Source organism: Nicotiana tomentosiformis, chromosome 7 (assembly GCF_000390325.3).
Source record: "Nicotiana tomentosiformis chromosome 7, ASM39032v3, whole genome shotgun sequence".
NCBI lineage: Eukaryota > Viridiplantae > Streptophyta > Magnoliopsida > Solanales > Solanaceae > Nicotiana > Nicotiana tomentosiformis.
In genome coordinates, this window is record NC_090818.1 from 32,973,480 (window position 1) to 32,997,692 (window position 24,213).

At 36.2% G+C, this 24,213-nt stretch overlaps 1 protein-coding gene across 1 annotated transcript; it reads left to right on the top strand.

Annotated features, from left to right (window-relative positions):
- Window positions 1-338: 338 nt before the first annotated feature.
- Window positions 339-14,984, top strand: LOC104121030 (disease susceptibility protein LOV1-like). Its single transcript, XM_070181432.1, has 2 exons — window positions 339-2,722; window positions 13,728-14,984. Exon 1 carries the CDS (start codon window positions 441-443, stop codon window positions 2,706-2,708), a length of 2,268 nt encoding a protein of 755 aa, XP_070037533.1. The 5' UTR covers window positions 339-440; the 3' UTR covers window positions 2,709-2,722; window positions 13,728-14,984.
- The last annotated feature ends 9,229 nt before the right edge of the window (window positions 14,985-24,213 follow it).

Genomic DNA, 24,213 nt, shown 5'->3' on the forward strand with positions numbered 1-24,213 from the left:
GCTCATCTTTTTTTTGTTAAGCACGCAAAAACTACGTAGCAAAACAGGTATGTATAAGATACACTTTGAAAATGTTGAATATGTAAGATGATTTTGGTGATCAGAAAATGTATAATATAGATTTGGTCCATAGTTAAGATACGTATTTTGCCCTATTTTTTTTGGAAGGAATAGAAAGTCACTATTTACCACAATATATATATATATATATATATATATATATATATATATATATATATAAGTGGAATTTTCTTTAAACAATGACATAAATATAAATATAATATTAAAATCGCGTTAACGCGCTATCTTCCCCCACGTTAACGCGCCTCCTAAACCGACGAAAAATAGGACTGCCCCGGGCCCTTCCCCTACATATAATCAATCTTAGCCCTAGTTTGTTTGTTTCGATACTCTTTACTTTTTATTATCAGAAAAGAAAGATGGGTTACGGTAGTGTGTTGTTGCTGTTGGAAAATCTTGAGCGGATGCTGAATGAAGTGAAATTTTTAGAGGGAACGGTGGAGGAGTTCAAGTCGGAATTGTTGCAAACCAAAGGGTTGCTGAAATATGCTAAAGTGGGTGACGAAAGGATTATTGAAATTGTGGATGAATTCCGAAAAATCTTTGTTGAAACTGAAGATGTAATCGATACTTATGCTGTTGATGTCGGAGGATCATCAGGTATCTTAAAATGCGTAAATTGTATCTCTGCTGTCTATGGCCGCCGGAAGTTGGAGTCCCAGCTGGTCTTTATCATGGAGCAGATCCATTACCTCAATGGAAAGTTGGCAAGTTGCTGCAGTGTTAAGAAGGCCCTGATCCCAGTAGAGAGCAATCATCTGCATAATACTGATTCCAATTGCAGTGATTACCGTTTTGCTTATCCGTTTAACAAGGATGTTCTTGTTGGCTTGGAAGAAAAGAAAAGGACGCTGCAATCCCTTTTCCAGTATGGATTTAAGGAATCCCCAGTTATCGCTATTTGCGGTATGGGTGGGATCGGCAAAACAACTCTTGCACGGGCGATCTTCGATGAGCTATTATTTTATGGCCAAAGATTTGATGCTTTCGCTTACATTGTTCTGCCCCATGATTTCCAAATCGATATGGATTTCCTCTTGCGGGATATCCTTACACAGCTTAACCGCTCCAGGAAAAAACAAGTGTTAGTGTGCAAAGGTCGGATAGAGTTAGCCCATAAACTTTACGAGTCTCTAGAGTCAAATAAATGCTTCCTTGTTCTGGACGATATGTGGTCAATGGATGCTTGGGTTAACCTGAGTGCATATTTACCAACTGCCAAATCGGTTAGTAGAATACTGGTCACCACTCGTAATGGAGATGTGGCAAAGAGCATTGCTGAGAAGGGGCTCTCTTTTGATATGAAGAGATTATCTGCGGATGAATGTTGGGAGGTCCTTTGGAAGAGACAGCCTTCCTTCCTAAATTTTTTTAAAGCCAACCAAGTTCTGGAAGAAATCGCCAAGGCTGTGGTCAGCAAGTGCTTTGGCTTACCATTAGCAGTTGTCTGTGCTGGTAGCGTCTTGGCCAGGGAGCACTCCGTTGCTCATTGGAAGTCTGTGCTTCATGATTTTGACTCATATCTATACCTCGAGAAAGATACCTTAGTATTTTCCAAGATACCAAAGACCTTGCTCTTGACCTACGATTACTTGCCCTACCATTTGCAGAGTTGCTTTCTTTATTTGGGCCTATTCCCAAAAGGAGTAGACATAGAAGCAGAAAAGTTATTCAATCTCTGGGTAGCTGAGGGCTTTGTAGCATCAGAAAATGGAGAAAGTGAAACAACATTGATTGACAGAGCACAGCATTATCTGTATCAATTGGTAGCCAGAAACTTGATTTGCATGCAAGAAGAGGAGGGCATGGAGAGAGTAGTTCGAAAGGTTAAATCTTGCCCAATTAATGACCTGCTGCGGGAGCACTGCTTATTGAAGGGAAAGGAAGAGAACATTTTTGAAGTGCTTCATCTAGCATATGGACAGCGAAAGGATTGTTATGGTACAACAAGAAGACTTTCCGTGTTCCTTGACGAGTGTGAAGCTGGAAATGATGTTTGCTTGCAGCAGAAAGTATCCAGTAAAGTTCGATCTCTCTTATTTTTGAATCCTTACCCAAATCGACATGCTTTATCGTGGCCTCAATCCTTTAGTCTCAAGAATTTCAGATTGCTTAGAGTTTTGGACTTCGAGGATATTAGATTTCAGGGGAAAGGGCTTCCTGAAGGAATTGAAAAACTTGCTAATCTGAAATACCTAGGTCTAAGAAACTGTTATGTGAAGGAGTTGCCATCATTTATTGGCGAACTGTCAAACTTGCGGACTCTTGATTTACGGGTAAATGATGTGATGACCATACCTAATGTCTTGTGGAAGCTGAAAAAACTGAGGCATCTGTACCTTCCATATTCTTTTCAAGTCTGCGGAGTTGATAAATTGCGATTGGAGAGTAGGTTACTGGAGACTCTGAAGAATTATCGTTCGTATTATTATGATGCCAAAGATCTCTTCAACCTGCACAATCTTTGCAATCTTCGCTGCCTGGGAGCATCAGTTACAGAGATGCGACTTCATATTATTGTGATGCCAAAGATCTCCTCAAACTTCACAATCTTCGCTACCTGGGAGCATCAGTTACAGAGAGGCAAGGGTGGCTCTAGGGCAAGGCAGGTGAAGCCCTTGCCGTAATGATACGAGCCAAGGTAGCCTTCACTAGCTATACGTGCATAATATGGCTATCAATTGAAGACTACATGTAATGAGTCTATAGTTACATAATACTAGTGATAGCTTAGGGGTATTTAGGTCTTGTTAGCTATATACCCTCCCTAGTATAAATAGCACTTAAGGCTTTCATTTTAAGGTTAGACTATTTTAATAAGTGATTGCTTCTGATGGTTTGGGTGAATTTCTTTGAGTTTGAGCTGGTTTTCTGGGTGTGGAAAAAAAGGGAGAAAAAAAAGAAGAAAAAAGGTAGCGCGTTACCGTGCCGGCCCAAGGGTAAGGCTGCTGCTTTGGGCCTCATAATTTTTGGGGCCCCAAATTTTTAATAGGTTATATATTAATTTATTTTTAGAAGAATATTTAGTGTTTTAAATGAGAAAGTACAAATTTTCATAGTAAAAAAGTATGATTAAATTGTTGATCATAAATTGAGAAAAAATGTCTTTTTGGGAATCACTCTCTAGACCATAAATTGAGAAAGGATTCAATTATTAATTCATAACTCAATAAAGGTTAAAACCTTAATACAGTCCCACAACGTGTATATCTCAAGAGAAATTAAATGGATTAGATAAAATTATTAATAACTTTGCATAAGAAAAACTAAAAATACAGAATTTAAATAAAATTATATATGAATTTTTCCTTTTATGTAAAAAAAAGGCCCCTCATTGAAATTTTATTTTAGGCCTTCATCTTTATTGAGCCGCCCCTGGCGCGTTAAGGATTTGATTTGTTCGTCGAAGGTCCTATTTTTAGTAGGTGTAAAAACTTAATCGTTTATCCACACCATATAAATACGGGTACTTTTATTTTTAAGTTTTTAAAAATGTTATACTAAAGCCAAATAAATTTGGTAGGTTTCGATTTTCATTTTATACTTTAAGATTAAACTAATCTATCTATCTATCTATCTATATATATATATATATATATATATATATATATATATATATATATATATATATATATATATATATATATATATATATTGTAATGACCCAACCGGTCATTTTAACTTTTAGAAACTCGTTCTCTAAAAATAAAACTCCCCGAACATGCTTTTATTAATTTATGACTTGCGGGGATGGTTGGTTCGAGTTTTGGAAGCGTTTGGTTGAAATCGGAACACTTGATTCCTTAAGTTAGCTTTAAATGGACAAGTTTGACTTCGGTCAACATTTTGAGAAAACGACCCCAGAATCGGGATTTGATGGTTCCAATAAGTTCGTATAATGATTTTGGACTTGGGCGTATGTCCGAATCGGGTTTTGGATAACCCTGGAGCGTTTTGACGCTTAATAGTAAAAATCAACTATTTGAAGGTTTAAAGGTCTTAAATTTAGTTTGGAGTAGGTTTTTGAGAAATTGAAGTCTGTTTGAAATTTCGAGTTTGGGAATAATTCCATATAGTGATTTAAGACTTGCACGCAAAATTTTCGTGTCATTTCGAGTAGTTTAAGTATATTTCGGCGCATTGGAAGTAATTTGAATAACTTGAAATTCTTAAGTTTGAATCAATTTGGTTTAGGGTATGATTATTAGATTTGATGTTGTTTTACGCATTCCGAGAGTTCGAGCGAGTCCGTTTTATGATTTCAAACCTGTTGGTATGTTCGGGCGGGGTCCCGGGGACCTCAAGTGTCAATCAGACAAAGGCTCGGACCAAGTTGGAAGTTAAGAGCCAAAACTGAAGCTCCCAGCTACTGTCAGAATCGCACCTGCGCTTGGCCAGTCGCAGGTGCGACATTCGCAGATGCGACAGAAGCTCGCAGGCGCGGCCCTCGTATGTGTGAGATTTTGAGCACAGAAGCGGAAGAAGGGAAGGGGCAATCCAACGCAGATGCGGACGATTTGTGCACCTGCGAACGCGTAGGTGCGAAGCTTTGTGCGCAAATGCAAAAATTGGCCAGGCAAGTGGAACTCGCACCTGCGAGAATTTTCCGCAGGTGCGGTAATCTGTCTGCAGGTGCGAAAGACCTGTTTGGCAGAAGGTTTAAAAGAACGGGATTTCACCATTTTTGCCCATTCTTCTTCCATGTTTGGGCGATTTCAGAGCTTTTTGAGAGGAGATTTCAACTAGCAATTTGGAGGTAAGTTAATTCTGCATCCCTTGAGTTAAATACATAGATTATAAGTAGATTATAACTAGTAAATCTTAGAAATTAAAGGTTTAGGTGAAAAACCTAGATTTTTATAATAATGAGATTTTTACCACAAAAATAGTTATGGAATTGGGTAGAAATTATATATTTGAGTTCTTGAGATTATGGGTAATGTTTTCATCCGAAAATTTCCAAAATTCGGGCACGTGGGCCCGGGGTAAATTTTAGAAATTTTACCATTTTGGATAGGGTAATTTATTTAATAGATGAATTTCAAATTATTGAACATATATTAATTATTTTATATAAATTTTGGATAGTTTCGGATTTTTCGGCATTGAATCGAGAATTTTAAGCGACGCGATAATCGAAAAGTGGACTTTGAAACGAGGTAAGTCTCTTGTCTAATCTTGTGAGGGAAAAATTCCCCCATAAGGATTAAATTGAATAATTATTGATAATTGCGGGGGCTACGTACGCACGAGGTGACGAGAGTCCGTGCGTAGCTATTATTAGTGCTAAAGTCCGGGTAGTTTAGGATTCAAAGCATGAATTACTTGTGTAAATTGTATTCCTTATTTAATTAATATTATTTGATATATTTATATATATATATTGTGAATTGTTAGATCAAAATATTAAAGGATGAAAAAATTTATATGTTTGATTTTCTGTTTAAATTAATTAATTATTAAAAAAAATTATTCTTCCTCCCGAATTTATCTCATAATAAATATACTCTCCTTCCGGAGGTACATAAGAAAATTTCCTCCTTTCTTGTGGAGCGGGCCGAACGCCTCGGCAGGATAGATGCATTTATGGATCGCGCTGCACGTCCCTCGGCAGTGTACACGACACTCTAAATCGGGTCGTACGTCCTCGACAGAAATCGTGCTTAATAATAATAATAATAATAATTACACGATACTTTAATAGCTTATTTCAGCTTGCGAATTTAATTGATAAATTGAAAAATCCTTGGAATTTAATGAATTATTATTTTTGCTTGTTAAATAATTAATTATTATTCCTGAAAATGATATTTAATTGATAAATTGGAAATTATTCGAATTTAAGAAATTTAATTAATATATTGAGAATTGTTGCATTTTAAGAATTTTGATTATTTCCGTTGATTAAATAAATTATTGTAAATCATGTTGATTTATATATCCTAGTTGTATTTCAATTATTATTATTGCCCCATAGTGAGCGTCAAAGTCGGCCATCTCGTCTCTACCACTTCGAGATTAGGCTTGATACTTACTAGGTACACGTTGTTTACGTACTCATACTACACTTGCTGTACTTTTTGTGCAGGGACTGAGGCAAGTACTAGTGAGGGACCTATCGTCTTACATCCACGTTATCCAGGGACATAGTGGTGAGTTATTTCTCTGATCCGTTCTGCAGCTACTAGTGTCTCTCTTTGTATTTTAATTCTGTCTATTTTTATTTCGGACAACATTTGAGGTTTTGTATAATCTAGTAGATGCTCATACACTTGTGACACCAGGTGTTGGCACACACATTTGTAGAGTTTGGATTTTATTATATTTTCTTGATTTTAAATTTTATCAATGTATGCTTAATTTATTGGTTGGCTTGCCTAACTGTAGTGTTGGGTGCCATCACGACTTATAGGTGAAATTGGGTCGTGACAACGTGGTATCAGAGCCCTAGGTTCACTTAGGTCTCACAAGTTATGAACAGGTTTAATAGAGTCTTGCAGATAGGTACAGAGACGTCTGTACTTATTTTCGAGAGGCTATAGGGTGTTAGGAAATTACCTTTCTTCATATTCCATCGTGCAATTAATGTAGTACTAAATATCCTTTTTTTATTCTCTAACAGATGGTGAGAATGCGCTCGAATGAAGTTCCATGCCAGGGAAGAGCTACTCCCCCAATTGCTAGAGGCCGAGGCTGAGGCTGAGGCCGAAGGAGGCCTCCAGCCCGTCGTAGAGGGCGAGGACGTCCCAGGACTGTTCTAGTTATGCCGCCAGTGGGTTCAGCAGAGAATCCCATTATTAAGAATCAGGGTGAGGTGCCTGTGCAGAGCCAGCTCCGGTGGATTTCACATCTGCACCGGGATTTCAGGATGTCATGGGTTGTATGCTGCGGTTCATGAAAAATATGACTCATGCCGGTTTATTTCCGGTAGACCCAGCCACATCTCAGGCGGGCGGGGGAGCACAGACCCCCTACCGCACAGGCTCATGGACATGCAGCTGCTGTATATCAGACCCAGGGTGTACTACCCGTGGGTGGAGACCAGCCAGTGGCAGCAGCTACACCTGAGCCAAGGCCAGTTGTAGCTGATGATCCTCAGAAACTATTGGACAGATGGACTAGACTACATCCTCTTGTCTTTGGGGGTGATCGACATGAGGATCCCCAGGATTTCATTGATCGGTGCAAGGATAGACTGTACAACATGAGGATATTGGAATCTCATGGGGTTGACTTTGCTACTATTCAGCTAGAGGGCAGAGCCCGTAGATGGTGGCAGTCTTATGCTCTTGGCAGACCCGCAGATTCTCCTCCCATGACTTGGGACAGGTTCACCCGTATCTTCTTGGACAGGTATATTCCATCATCCCAGAGGGAAGAGTTGCGGTTTCAGTTTGAGTAGCTCCAGCAGGGTCAGATGTCAGTGACTAATTATGAGGCAAGGTTTTCTGAATTATCTCGCCATGCACTTATGATACTCCCTACTGAGGCGGAGAGAGTGCGGAGGTTTGTAGCCGATTTACATACTGGTATTCAGGCCACTATGGCTCGAGAGGTTGATATGAGTACTTCTTATGAGCGAGTTGTGGAGATAGCCCAGAGGATTGAGGGTGTGCGTCAGCGGAGCCGAGAGCAGATTATGAGAGATAAGCGGTTCAGGTACTCTGGAGAGTTCAGGGGTGCTCCGTCTGGGGGCAGAGGTCATTTTGTGAGGGGGCAGTCCAGCAGACCCCCATTTCCAGCACCACCACCTCCTCGAGGTGCTCTAATGCGACCTTATCTCAGTGCTATACCAGAGAATTCTTACCGCCCACCAGCTATTCAGGGTCCTCCCAGTGGGTATTCAGTTCCCCAGGGCTAGACGCTTAGTCAGCAGCCTATCGCACTGAAGAGTTGTTATGAGTGCGGGGATCCCAGTCACATGCGGAGGTTTTGCCCCAGGCTTCGGGGTAGACCAGTATAGCAGGGTCAGCAGCCTATGCTTACCGGACCAGTTGTTCCACCAGTAGTCCGACCACCAAGAGATAGAGGACAGGTGGGTAGGGGTCCTCCTAGAGGTGGAGGTCAGCCAGGAGGAGGCCAGCCAGTTGGTGCTCCAGCTCGGTTCTATGCTTTTTCAGCTAGACCAGATGCAGAGGCCTCAGATGCCAGATGCTGTGATTACAGGTATTATTTCTGTTTGTGGCAAAGATGCCTAAGTATTATTTGATCCAGGATCCACGTATTCATATGTGTCGTCTATATTTGCTCCATTCATGGATATTTCTTGTGAGTCCTTGAGTACTCATGTTTATGTGTCCACTCCTGTAGGTGATTCTGTTATTGTGAACCGGATCTACCGGTCTTGTATTATTACATTCTGTGGTTGTGAAACTAGAGCAGATCTATTATTGCTCGAGATGATCGATTTTGAAATTATTCTGGGTATGGACTAGTTATCTCCATATCATGTTATTCTAGATTGTCATGCCAAAACTGTTACCTTGGTTATTCCATCTTTGCCTAGGCTGGAGTGGAAGGGTTCGTCGGTTAGTTCATTTAATCGGGTTATTTCTTTTATAAAGGCTCAACACATGGTTGAGAAGGGTTGTTTGGCTTATCTAGCCTATGTTCGGGATACTACTGCAGAGACTCCGGCTATTGATTCAGTGCCAGTAGTTCGGGAGTTCTTTGATGTATTTCCTTCAGATCTTTCAGGTATGCCACCTGATCGTGATATTGATTTTTGTATTGACTTAGCTCCAGATACCCAACCTATATCTATCCCACCTTATCATATGGCTCCGAAAGAATTGAAAGAATTAAAAGAACAACTTGAAGAGTTACTAGCCAAAGGGTTCGTCAGACCGAGTGTATCGCCTTGGGGTGCACCGGTATTATTTGTGAAAAAGAAGGATGGAACAATGCGGATGTGTATTGATTATCGCCAATTGAACAAAGTCACTATTAAGAACAAGTACCCGTTACCACGTATTGATGACCTATTTGACCAGTTGCAGGATGCTAGGGTGTTCTCTAAGATCGACTTGAGGTCGGGGTATCATCAGTTGAAGATTCGAGATTCGGATGTTCCGAAAACTTCTTTTCATACTAGATATGGTCATTATGAGTTTCTGGTAATGTCCTTCGGTTTAACTAATGCCCCGACAACGTTTATGGATCTGATGAACAGGGTATTCAGGCCATATATTGATTTGTTTGTCATTGTCTTCATTGATGACATTTTGATCTACTCGCGCAGCAAGGAGGAACATGAGCAGCATATGAGAGTAGTGCTCCAGATATTGCGGGAACAAAAGCTATATGCTAAGTTCTCTAAATGTGAGTTTTGGCTAGAGTCTGTAGTATTTTTGGGACATATTGTATCGGGTGAAGGTATTAAAGTTGATCCCAAAAAGATTGAGGCAGTTCAGAATTGGCATCGTCCCACTTCGGCGACTGAGATCAGAAGTTTTCTGGGTTTAGCAGGTTATTATCGTCGGTTCGTGAAGGGTTTTTCATCTATTGCAACACATTTGACCAAATTAACCCAGAAGGGTGCTCCGTTCCGATGGTCTGATGATTGTGAGGTGAGCTTTTAGAAGTTTGATTATTTCTGTTGATTAAATAAATTATTGTAAATTCTGTAAATCATGTTGATTTATATATCCCAGTTGTATTTCAATTATTATTATTGCCCCATAGTAAGCGTCAAAGTCGGTCATCTCGTCTCTACCACTTCGAGATTAGGCTTGATACTTACTAGGTACACGTTGTTTACGTACTCATACTACACTTGCTGCATTTTTTGTGCAGGAACTCAGGCAAGTACTAGTGGGGGACCTATCGTCTTATACCCACGTTATCCAGGGACATAGTGGTGAGCTGTTTCTCTGATCCGTTCTGCAGCTACTAGTGTCTCTCTTTGTATTTTAATTCTGTCTATTTTTATTTCGGACAGCATTTGAGGTTTTGTATAATCTACTAGATGCTCATACACTTGTGACACCAGGTCTTGGCACACACATTGGTAGAGTTTGAGTTTTATTATATTTTTTTGGTTTTAAATTTTATCAATATATGCTTAATTTATTGGTTGGCTTGCCTAACTGTAGTGTTGGGCGCCATCACGACTTATAGGTGAAATTGGGTCGTGACATATATATATATATATATATATATATATAAGAGGGACAAGAAAGAGTGATGTGGCACGTCTCAATAGTTAGGAATCATATTTATCTTTTTTCTCCTTTTTTTTTGAATTTTTCTCCTATTTTAATTTTTACATCATTAATTAATTGAAAAGGCACCTCCCCACGAATTAAGGTTAATTGAAAAGGCACCTCCCCAAGTCCTTCAATAACTAAACGTTCAAAGAATGCAAAACGTCACCATTAGGGATCGGAAACAATCTTCCTTTCTATATATTAAAAGTCCTTAAATTCACTTGCTATTAAGAAAACGAAAATTCCGAAGGGCCTTCCAATTTTGCATTCTACTTCAAAGTCCAACGAAATCTTTCACAGCTGGTGGAATTACTCGTGAGGTGTGTAAATTTTTTATATTCTTATTTTAATCGTTTTCATATGTAGTACTTTCTTCATTCTCAGCGAAATAAGCGTTTCTTTAACTTCTTTACAATGGAGTGCTACTTCGATATGATTTTGGTACATATCTCTTTAAATCTTCCACCTTTTTTAATTTCGTGTTACTTTCGAAGAATCAATCGTATGTGATTTTTCTTTTTATGATGCACATAATGACTGTGATCATATATATAATGGTTATCAATTTATGATGCAGAGGAAGGATTTTGAAATTACTGATAACTATTATTATGTTTCCATTGTTATTTTGAATCGTTTTTTTCTATTTGGTACTATTTATTAGGAATCATATATATATATATATATATATATATATATATATATATATTATTTTTTTTAGATTTGTTCATTTTTTCCCCATATATTTGCTTCAAAATAAAAACCAAGAATCATGTCTTTTAATCTTCATAAATAGCCTCGCACTTTCTTCCCGTTCCTTCTCTCACCTGCCCTTCACCAATTAAAATCTCCTTTTCCATTCATAAAATCTTCTGTTATTAATACCACTGATTCAATATGAGGGAGATAAAATCCGGTTGAAATCTTTTTTTCCTTTTTGTGTTGTTTATCTTTGTATAATTTGTTTGACCTAGAACACTGTTACTTTACCATTTTTTTTTATTATTCATTGATATGTTGTTTTTGCCTGATAATAATTGTTTCAAAAGGTTGTTTGTTCTCTTCTATTTCTCTGATTTGGTGGATGTATTTTTGTTTCAATGGTCATTCATGTATTATTTTTTGCTGGTCACTATCGTTTTCAATTGATGTTCTCTTATTCTTTGGTTCATTTGTTTGGGGACCTAGAAGTGGTTATATCATCTAAATCAATAAACCTTATTTTCTCAAGGTTGATTGTTCCTTTTCAAATATTTAAAACTCTTTTTTAAATGCGATGTGTTATATCAAGTATAAAATTTTCATAATCTACAATATATCGGTATCTGAGTAATATGGTATTATTTTACCCAAAGAAAAAATATTTTTTTTCCCAGAAAATAGCTGCATGAACTGAGCAAATCATCGAATTTGAAGTTATTTTATCCAACTTATACATCTTGCAACACAGCTAAAAGGTGTTAAATTATTAAAGTGTTGTCAAACACTTAGTGTAACTTTCATGTCAATTGAGTTGCAAGAGAGGAAAAAAGTAAAAGAAAGGAAGGGAAGGAAAATGTACAAGGAAAATTTACGAAAGAGATATGGTAGGGGAAAAAAAAGATAGGAAAAGAAGAAAAGAAAAAATAAGAACAACATGTTAAAGTTTAATATAAAAGAGTAGGAAAAAGATATTTTAATGAAAGACATGCCGTAAAAATTAAATTTTTAACTTTTTTCTATAGAAAGCAAATACACTTCCTACATAGCAACATAAGGTGCATAAGAAATCGAGCAAATTAAAATTCATTTACGGCCATTCGAGCCAAACTTATATCACCCGGTAGCAACAAAACGTGGTTACTCTCTGACAATAATAACGGCTAAGAAGCAGGTATCTAGGGAACCATAAGCTATTTTTGAATTGTAGAGGTTTTATGATTGTTCTTTCTCATATAACTATGCATAACGTTGAAAAATATACTAAATAGACTGTCACTATACAATTTATATATACTAGACTGTCACTATACAAAATAAACTGTCACTATACAAAATATATATTAATTAGACTGTCACTATACAATTTATATACAATAGACTGTCACTATACAAAATAGACTGTCACTATACAAAATATATACAAAATAGACTGTCACTATACAATTTATATACAATAGACTGTCACTATACAAAATATACAAAATAGACTGTCACTGTACAATTTATATACAATAGACTGTCACTATACAAAAAATATACAAAATAGACTGTCACTATACAAAAAATATACAAAATAGACTATCACTATATAAAAAATATACAAAATAGATATTTTGGGCTATTAGATGTAATATGTTTGGACCGGAGGGACATTTCATGTCAATGGGAAAAAATATGAACTATTAAAATTTTTAGAGGCTATAGAGCGTCATTTATCCTAAGAAATGTCTACTTGTAACAAGTATAGGAATATGTCTCGCGAAATATCTTGCTAAGTTGAGGTGTAATTTATGTAGTATCCTTTCTTTTTACATTTTAAACAAGGAGAATTTTACGAAAGTATTTTGTATTTAACTCGAATAAAAAAAATTAGATACTTAAAAAGAAAAAAGTTAGATACTTGTAATAAATGTATAGCGGGAAAGCCATGCTTATAAATTTGTTACACGCTCACATAAAAAGATTAATATTTCTTTTTATCTTAGAAAACTAAAAAGACTTAAGTGATGTTAATTCTTAATAATAAAATAGATCACAACTTAAAATCTAATCTTTTAAGATTTCACTAAAATATTTCTAAAATATTATTTAGGTTCACATCTACTAGTTTAGAATAATGATTAAAATTTTTAATCATGCGCCATCAAACTGATTTTTCAGATTTAATGATTAAATCCAGTAAGAAATCAAAATAATCTAAAAGAGGACAAATTAAAACAAAATGTCAATTGTTTTGTAGGGTATATCTCACTGTTATTCTGGCTAGGGTAGATGAGTAAACATGGAATATAAAGTACTCGTGTTCTTGCTATGGTTACTTTATGTTTGGGGAACAACGTTTAGTCTGTCCTAATGAGATAAAAAATAATAAATTCTTCGCTGATTACTGTGCTTTCAGTATCGTCATGCTTGCTGAATTTGTCGCATTAGTAATTGGAATTGGAGCTTTGACATACCTGCACTCTGCTATCATTTAGGAATATTCTTCTTTGTCTTTGCACCCTATGCTCATTGCTCCGTCCTTTTCTGTTGACACAATTTCCTTTTATGTAAATAAATATGATAATTCCAGTCTTGCTGATTCAAAGACTAAGACAGTGGTTTGTCTTCTTTCTTTGCTTGATTGTTTTTGTAGTATTTTATGCATTTCTCGTATTATATTAGAACTTAAAAGCTGACGGTTATATGTTAGATAGGTATCCTTTCTGAAACTACTTATTTGTCTCTCTTGTTCAGCTACAGTCATTAAACAAATTTTGCAGCTTGGTTGCTAGACTAGGAGTTGTGAAAGAAGAGGAGTATCAATCTCTAGTGTCAAGGGTTTTTGTCATGTACTTGGACGTGATGCAGAAGTTGCAATTAACATATAGCCTAGAGCCTGCTGGGTCCCATGGAGTTTGGGGACTAGATGATTATCATTTTTTACCTTATATATTAGGGTCATCACAGTTGATTGATCACAATTAGTACATGAAACCGAAGTCTATTCATAGCGATGATATCTTGCAGAAGGTCAAGAAAGGGTCTGTTTGCAGAGTATTCTCCGATGTTAGATGACATTAGTGGCGTACCCAACTGAAACAAGGTTAACAGTGGCTTTCATAGATATGTGTGCAACATTTTCTCTTTGGCTCCATTATCAAATGGTATAAATTGTTCTCACAATCTTTTATAAGCTTTCGTAGATATGTGTGCATTTAGTGACAAGAGTAAGTTGCTCTAGTGGTAAGCACCATCCACTTCCAATCAAGAGGTTGTGAGTTCGAGTCACCCCAAAAGCAAGGTAAGGAGTTCTTGGAGGGAGGGAGCCGAGGGTCTATCGAAAACAGCCTCTCTACCCCAGGATAAGGGTAAGGTCTGTGTACACCTACCCTCCCCAAACCCCACTAGTAGAATTATACTGAGTTTGTTGTTATTGTTGATAGATATGTGTCCATTTAGAGAAGTATATCTATTTTGCATGATCGTTTTCCTATTGCGGTTTGTTAGTCCTTGAATTGGTCAAACCTTCTTCAATTAGAGAGAGATAATTGCCTCACACGATTTTGTCATGTCTTACTTGCACTAGTTGGTAGTAACACTATTGGAAGCCTCTAGTACTCGTGAAAGAAAACCGGTCACTCTTTGTCATAGTGGTTGAGGGAGTTTCCTCCACAACACTAGGTCAAGAGTTGAAGGCTTGTAAAGTCTCAAAACAAAAAAAAATTACTCGTGAAAGAAAATGATAGAAAATTTGCATTTGGTGAAGTTTTAGGATAGAGTCATTCCTTTGGCACTTGGAAGGCTACATTTGTCATAGACCGGCATTGGCTGAATCATTGAAGATGTTAATATGAAAGAAAATCTGTGCTGAAGGAGTTATAGATGCTTGATAAGAGAGAGTTGAGAGAGAAGAGAGAGATGGTTAAGGGAAAAATTAAAAGATCAATTGTATATGTTTGTACTTTGCTACAAAATAAAAAATGACTAAATAATAGTAATATTTTAAAAGTATTTTGGTTTATAATAAATAGGGTGCATTACTTAACTATCGCATGTAAAATTTTCATTAATATTCTCTAGGGCTGTTAAATTTGATCCAAGCCCAAATGACTCGCACAACCCGTCCATGGTTGGACTGGTTATTGACCTGCCCATTTATTGAACTCAACCAATCTCAACCCATCTAAAGTTGGACTAATTTTAGTCCAAATTGATCCATGAGTAACTTTCTAAAATATCTTAGAAATAACTTTTTTAATGCTATATATGATTATAACAAAAGAAAAAAATGATTTAATAATTATACAATCCATAAGAAAATAACACATACTAATTAAGCTTGGTAAGAGTCGGGCGGATTAAGCTATGACCCAAATATTAGCTCATCTTAACCCAACGCAAATCAGCCTAAGTAATTTTTGGGTGGATTATTGACCCGTCCATTTATTGACTCGCCCAAAATCGACCCAACCCACCCTTTTGACACCCCAAAATTATTTCCTATAAGGAGTTATCTCTAACACAATTACCTGATACAAGCTTTTTGTACGGAGAAGCAGTGGTGGCGCAAGTGCTGAGCATTATTGATGTTTGGCCAAAAACATCTATTTTTATATATGAATCGCCTGGCATTTTGCTCTATTCTTGTTGGTTCTAATGTGTAATTGCAATCAGTTGAACTAACTTTTAGTGTTTATATGTGTAAGAATGAATTTGGAGTAAATTGAATTGAATGCACATGAGTTGGAGCTATGCGCTACCTGTGGCGCTAGAATCAAGAAGCTCAAAATTTTCAGCGTCCAGGCTAGCGCGATCGTTTTCGGTGCTAGACGCCCCAAACTTGTATAAAAAGGGTCCTAAACCTAACTTGGAGGAGATCGAACATATTTTGGGAGGTGAACACGCCACTTTGGAGGGGAGAACACAAACCACGCTTGGAGGAGACTTTCAACTAGTTTTTCTTCTATTCTCTTCTTGTAATCTCATAGTTTATTAGTTCTAGAATTATGGGTGCTACATGAATATTGTAGTTTGAAATTTGAATTGTTCTTATTATTTTATCATATTGGTTTATTTATTCAATCTTGCACTTAATTATTTGATTGCTTGATCACCAATTGAATACTATCTACGAATCTAGAATTGAACATGGGAGAGGAAATTTTAGATTACTTATAAGATTGAGTAGAGCGAGATCTTGAACATGAGTATCGGGAACGATTTTGCGGTTGGGACAGGGATTTCCTAATCGCCTTGCTTGGTTGCTATACGGGAATTACTAATGCGTTCTTGTTAATCCTAATTTCATAGGAATATAGGTGCTATGTTAGCTTAAATAGGCGAGTGATATTTTGGGAGAATACTACGATTAATATTAACCTTGTCAATCAATAAACCAGATAAATTAATTAGACAATTTAAGTGGAAGACTCAATGGGATTGTTAGCTAACCCATAGCTCTGGAATATTTTTTCCCATTGAATTCGTCTTTAAGATTCCCGACTTGTTTTTTGTAATCACTTAATTTGCTACTCTAGATTAGTTTTATTTAAATATTTAGACTTTAGAAAACTGCTTGAATAGATTAATTGTCTTAGTTTAACTTAGTAAATCACAAGTCCATGTGGGTACAATATCTAAACTTATCATATATTACTTGTATGACCACGTATACTTGCGTGTGCGTTTGAGAGCAACAATCGTCATCTACGAGCTTCAAGCAACACCGCCACCACCACTTATCGACCCTCCAAGTCTAGCCAGAAATTTTATCTTTATGGCCTAAGTATTGACTTTTGGTTATATTTAGAGAGGAAAATACTGGTCTATGCTTGTATTACAAAACAATTTACTTTCCTATACATGTGCTAGTAGAAAATAAATACGAAAGAGTAATTGAAATTATAAAAAAGAAACACTTCACTTAATCAATATTGTACGATTACATTTAATAAATTTGCTTGTACAAGCACCTACACGATTATTGTCTCCAAGTTATTTTCTTCCATTCAAGGATCAAAGTAGAGTATTTCTCGAGAAAAGGGTGACATGGATCTTCTTGTGCCAAAAAAAAATAGAACTAAGGGAGGAAGTGTAATATTCTAAACCACAAAATTAGTGTTACCAAACACAAATCTGAAGGAAGATCTCTGAATTATCTCATGTCAAAAGAGTCTTCAACATTTCGGATTCATCTCAGAAGAATAACTTATCTTAATCTCTCTTTCTTGTCTTCTTTTACCTTATTCGAGATATACGGGGGACTAATAGTTTACGCATCTTAAACTATTTGTAATATGGTCAAATTTTCATGATATTTGTCATGATATAATATTCATTATAATAAAATTTATGGATCATGACATTTGGCATGCCATAATATTCACTATTAGGCCAAGGATTTCTTGTTATAAATAGAGGAGCTTCTCCTCATTTGAAAATACACCAATTCAAGAGCTTTTCACTCTTGTCTTTATTTCTCCTCCTTTATTTTATTATAGAGTATTTTGTAAGAGAGTGAGTGTTGGGAAACACTTGTGTGAACCCTTTCTTTGGAGTGATCTTGTAAGGTTATTCTCTTGAGATATTTGGGACTAATTAGAGTATTTACTCTAATTTTGTACTCTCTTTTATACTCTTATTGGTATAGTAAAATTGCTCCTCTCCGCTTGGGCCTGATGACAATGACAAACCTTGGAATAAAGGGAGGAAGCCTTAACCGTGCCTTCTAGTCCCTTCGCTCCAAAGGGTCATTCTTAATAAATAGTAGACAACTTATAGTGTATCAAAATTGGTTCTTTTACAAGGGGAATATCCTGGTGGAAAGGGTCATTCATTTCCAATCATGGGCTTGGAAGTTCGAGTCACCAAAGAAGCAAAATGAAAAAAACCAGCTCTTTGGCTCCTGGGCTGGAGTATTTGCATTGAGGGGTTTACCATAAACCAAAAATAAAAAGGAGTATCGAGATGGTACTTTTGGACTCCATGACCATATCATAGTCTACTTAGAAGATGCTGGTTGAGCCATTCTCATTTTTGTAGATTTTCTGTCACCAACTTGGTGTGACGTCATTGAAATGGTACTTGACATTCAAACAAATGATTCCCTTGTTACTGAAGGATTCTGATAATTGGACAGCCAAATTGTGAGTCCGAAACAAAAATAATGCATTTTTGAACTCAAAGAAAAAAAATATGGGGAAAAAAATATATAGTGATCAAAATATATATAGCGTCGTTTTAAAAGACGTTATACCTTAACGGCCGTTTGATCAGTTAAGTATAGCATCCTTTAGAAAGATGCTATATATATATAGCATTTTTTTAAAAGACGCTATATGTATTATTGTGGGCCCACATATAATTCTTCTGAGCTTAACAGACATAACAATAATTCAACTGAGTATAGCGTCTTAAGCTAAGACGTAATACCTCAAATAATTCACCCCCCGAAATGGTTTTTGCCTTATATAAGGACGTTAAGGATTTTGTAAAAATCCATTCAGAATTACTCTTAGTGTTGTGAATTTTTTGTTTGTTTAGTTGTTTTGCATTTTGTCATAATGTCTGAAGAGCGAAGAATTAGGGTTTCATTATATTGTGGGGGAGTAAGGTTGTGGTGGTGAATAACTCAGTAAGCTATAGTTTATCTCCAAAGTCTCATGTTAAGTTGCCACTTACAATGGAGTACGATACATTGGTATCGTTGTTATGTAAAAAAATGAGTGTGAGCAAACGTTCGGTGAATCTTAAAATAACCGGAAGATATCTGTATTGTATGACTCTGCAAGGGGTTGCTTGTTATGCTGAGTTTAACATCGAAGACGATGAAACTCTGAGAGATTTTTTGAGGACTCCGGATGAATACCGGGAATTTATTGTGATAACAATGTTGAAAATGTATGTCAAGGCTGAAGACGTTCGCAATAATATGGTTGCGCAAAGTAGGGAAATCCCTCAATCAAGAAAATAATTTCTCCCCTAGTATACATAATCCACAAGCAAAGTGGTAAACTTTAATTTTTCTACTGTGTTACGATGTATATTTTTGTGTATTGTATTTGTATTAACACTCATATATTCCACAGGGAGTACCGACCAGATATGAATTTTACAAGTTATGAACCAACGATCAGTTGGAATATGCCGAGTTTTGGTGTGTAGGATCATGGTGGTCCATCCGGGAGTCAGCATCAACAGGATAATGTGCATCATGAGATATCAACACATTATGATTTGTAAGTGAATATATAAAGTTATATGTATTGTTTGGACCAATTTGAGTAACTCATTATTTCTTTGGTTGTGTAGTGAAAACGAGCAACTTGATGGTCTTGTCCTTACTCAATTGCCCGAAGACGGCGTATTTAATCGGGATTTGGTAGATGCGCAGAGTCAGGAAGAGAATAGTGATTACGACAACAATGCCGATGAGTCTGGAGATGACACACCCTTCCCTGACGAGGGTGATGTTGAGGAGGAAGAGAATGCCGAACCTGATTTGACGAGGGAGCATGCTCCACCTCCCGTTATACCAAAAGTATACGATTACCACGTGCCGTTTCATTCGAGGCATATTCCCTACCTTGATCATTTGCCAAGTATGCCGGATGTGGATGCCCTCACAAGGGATACAAGTTTTAACCAAAACTAAGTCGGAATACCTCAATTTAAGATTTTTAGAAAGTCGAAGATTTTGTGATTTGGAGCTGAAACAAGCAATAATGTCCGAGATAACGCCTTAGCTAGCACGTGAGACCGATAATCTTTACTTTTTGTGGGACGGGTGGGCTCCACACAATATTTTTGGATTAAAAATAGAGGATGTTTAGATTTTATAATTTTGGGGGGGAGGCTCGACGATTCTGTTTTGGGGAAGGGAAGGAGACGATGTATATTTATATGTATAGCGTCTTTTGTTAAAATGCTATATATATATATATATATATATATATATATATATATATATATAGCGTTTTAACAAAAGACGCTATAGTACCCACTTAAACCAAAATATATATAGCGTCGTTTTAAAAGACCCTATACCTGACTGGCCAAACGGCCGTTAAGGTATAGCGTCTTTTAAAATGACGCTATATATATTTGGGTCACTGTATATTTTTTTCACATATTTTTATTCTTTGAGTCCAAAAATGCATTATTTTGGTTCCGGAACCCAAAATTGTCGCACCTATTAATTATCCTAAGCTGACTGAACCAGACACATCTCTTCCTATTAACAAAAAATAAGAATCTTTACATTTGTACCTTCTTGCTGACTTTTTATCCTTTGTCCGCATCTAATGTTGTTGGAGAAACAAAATGTTGATGGAATAAAATAAATCGGGCCATAACAAGAAATCTTGCTTGCTTTCTCCAGAAAAGAAGACAAGAAATCTTGATTTTTGACCCTTTCAGGCCAACGGCCAACCGGATCTGTTCAGTCAAAGATTGGAAGAAATAGTTGCCACAATAAAAGTTGTAGAAAACTTTGTTATTGATGAGTAAGCTGGTGTAAGGGTTAGTTAAAAAAAATGAACAAGAATAAGAGGCTTCAATTACAGATGAAGTTATTAAGAGGCTAGTTCACTTCTGAGGTTTGATCTTCTTTTTATGGTCATGACTGACCCTTAGACTGATAGCTCTTTGCTGATACTCATTGAAAGCTCTCTCTCCAATTACTTCCATTGACGAACAACTTGTTAAAAATTAATTATCGTTGAAGACTTCAATTCACCAACTTCACAATTATTCCATAAATTGTAACAATAAAGTAAGCAATAGTAGCAATTATAGAAGAAAATTAGAGAGAGATTGTGATAGATTGATGATTTTGTAAGAAAAAAATGAAAGAATGATAGGGTATTTATAGTTGAAAATAGGGAAAAAATGTAATTATAAAAAATTTGGGTTAAAACTAAGTTGGGGGTTGGGGAGGGATTAAATGGTTATTTTATAAATAGCCAACGACTATTTTTTAAAGGCCAACGGCCAGATTTATCAAAGCCCAATAGGCAAGTTTTATTTTTTGAATTTTGAGGGACCGGTCCGGTCCCGGGCCCTGGCGGGCTAAATGGTTCCGGGCTTGGCGGACCCAAATCATAGGACCGGCCCACAAGACCAGCTCAGGCCCACTAAAACCGAGCCAAACGGTCCTGGCCCGTTTAGCCTGTTTGGCCCGCGATCCCGGGCCTGGACCGGCTCACTTGCCCGCCGTCCCTAGGCGCATCATAATATCATTGAAAGGAGTTTAATTCAATTTTAGACGCTCTTGCTTTCGCAGGGACAAATTTTTCGAAGACTTTAAGCAATTGGAGATTTTCATTTCTAGTGTCAAGTTATAAGGAGACTTTTATAATTAGAGGAAACTCAAGGAGAGATCTAATAAACTTTATCTTTAATATTAATTTAGAAATATTCTGTTGCATGTTTAGATTTAATAAATTTCAGTGGGTGCAAATTTTGTTCTTATGGATCAAGCTATGGTTACTTCGAAGGTAAACGTGGATTAAGGCAAGGTGACCTCATATCCCCTCTGTTATTTGTCCTAGTCATGGAATACCTATCAAGAACCCTTAAAAGCATGAGTGACTTACTAGATTTCAAATACCATCCCATGTGTAAGCAACTCAAATTAACTCACTTATTGATTTTTGCCAATGACCTAATGATTTTCTGTAAAGGTGATGTAGGATCGGTGAGAATGGTAATGGAAGCCTTGCCACATTTCAGCAAAGTCTCTAATTTAGTTGCTAACATGGAGAAATCCAATATCTTTATGGCTGGTGTTGATGACCAGCTAAAGGAGCAACTACTTGCAATAACAGGGTTCTAGCAGGGGTCTTTTCCCATTAGATACCTTGGCCTGCCACTGTCCCCAAAGAAATGGAGTAAAATGGAGTGTTATCAGTTGATAGAGAAGATTACTAGTCGAATCAACTACACATACTCCAAACAGCTTTCATACGCAGTAAGACTTCAGGTGATTAATGCAGTGTTATTCTCAATCCACAGCTTCTGGGGTTCCATCTTTATATTGCCACAGAGTGTACTGAAGGAAGTAGATCAAAAGTGCAGGGACTACCTTTGGGGCAATTCTGAGGAAAAAAGAAAAATATCACTTGTTTCTTGGGAAAAACTATGCTGGACAAAGAAGTATGGAGGCTTAAACATAAAAAGGTGTAGGAACTGGAATATAGCATCAGTTGGAAAGCTAATATGGCAATTGGTGGAGAATAAAGCTTCACTTTGGGTAAAATGAGTTCATGGCATATATATGAAAACTGACGCAAACATATGGACAGACAAAGCTCCGCACGACTGTAGCTGGTATTGGAGAAAACTCAATTCCTTGAAAGAAGACATGAAGGAATGGTATGATCAGGGGAGATATAAACTCACTTCTAATGGTAACTACTCTATTACAAGTAGTTATCATGCTATCATTGGAAGCCAGAATCGATTAGCAAACACTGAGCTCATTTGGAATGCAATAGCACAACCAAAGCATAGATTTGTCACATGGTTGGTTGTTCAAGGAAGATTATTCACAAAGGAGAGATTGCAAAAACTGCATGTTCCTGTAGAGGATTATGTGATGACCAGGAAAATGAGACAGTTCAACACCTATTCGTTGACTATACTAGAACCTAAGACATCAGGCAAGGTCTTCTAAATTGGTTGGGATTGTACGTGCAAGCTGGAGAGGTGCAGCAAGTACTAGAAGAAATCAACAGAAAGCATTGGAAGAGATTCAAAAAAGAGGTGGCAGCTGCATTATGGGAAGCCATGATATATCATATCTGAAGAGTTAGAAATAGGAAATTGTTTGAAGGAGTAATTGTACATACAGAGTTGATAATTATACAAATTAAGAAGGATATAGTCAAGAGGATAGATTTGTTTTCACGCTCAAAGAGAGCACAAAGATGTAGGATTTTTACTCAAAGATTACTTCGTAACTAGTCAATCCAAGACCTAACTCTACTGTTAGTGACGAGTTAGGTGCTTTGTAGGTGTATTGTTTAATTGTTGTTATCAATGGTAATATTTACTGTTGTTACCAAAAAACAAATTCGTTCATATTCCACAGCTTAGCCGTCTAAATCGTTAAAAAACAAATTATGGATTAAACCTCATGTATAGCTTACTAATATAAGGTTGAATTTTTTTATTTTTTTTTCCAATTGCCCTTGCTCGTTAACTTTCCTATAAGTCTTTGTATAGAAAAGTTTGATGGTGTTAAGATCTCGTGGTTGGACCTTTTGGTTGTTTGAGAAGCAACGGTATTCAAATATTACTAGTTCACACGATATTTTTTACGTTACGGAAAAGGAGGAAAATTTTCAGATTTGCAGATAGTGCTAAATTCTTTAGTCCTTGTGAAATTTGACCAAACACACATTAACCTCTTCAGTAAATTGAAACATGTATTTTTAGTCCATGTATTATGTATACAGAAAATTATATTTATATATTGAGATTATTTTGGTTATTATTAACCTTCAATTGAAACATAAAAGTAGAAATTTAGTAAGTAAATTACATCATCTAGATTTTATGTTTGTAGGATTTCATAGGTGGTGGGACTAAGAAGACACATGCCAATTAATCAAAGGTTAAATGTACTTAACCATATTTTACTAGGACCAAAAGAAAAACTTATCAATAACAAATGGAATAAAAGTGTAATTTCTTCAAAGAATGACGTTTTTGAGTATAATGGCCAATCTAATTTTCATAATTATTAGTACTATGCTATTTTCTACCAGAATTTACTTATTCAAAACCAAGCAAAAAAGAATTAACATACATGATTTTATCTATATCAATACTATATTAAAAGCATGAAACCATTTAACGAAATATCATTCACCTGTTTTATCCTTCGAAAATTAATTTCACTTTAGGCAAAATTGTTATTATTTTTATTAATATTTAAGAATAGACATTTAATTATGTTGTAATAATTAGGATTTCCTTCCGTTCCTTTTAAATTTAAAAGATCCTTGTTTCTCTGATAAAAAAGAGTGCTTATAAAGAAGTTTGTAATTTCAAATTTGAAGATCTTAAATGTAAATGTTAATATGACATATGTTTACTTATTAGCTTTTCCTAATCTCCTATATTAATGAATACTTTTGTTTTAAAAAAATCATAGTATTTTTATGCAAACACTAAAAACATTTGTTTAGCAAATAATCGTATGAAGACATATTAATAAATCAAATCATAAATATAA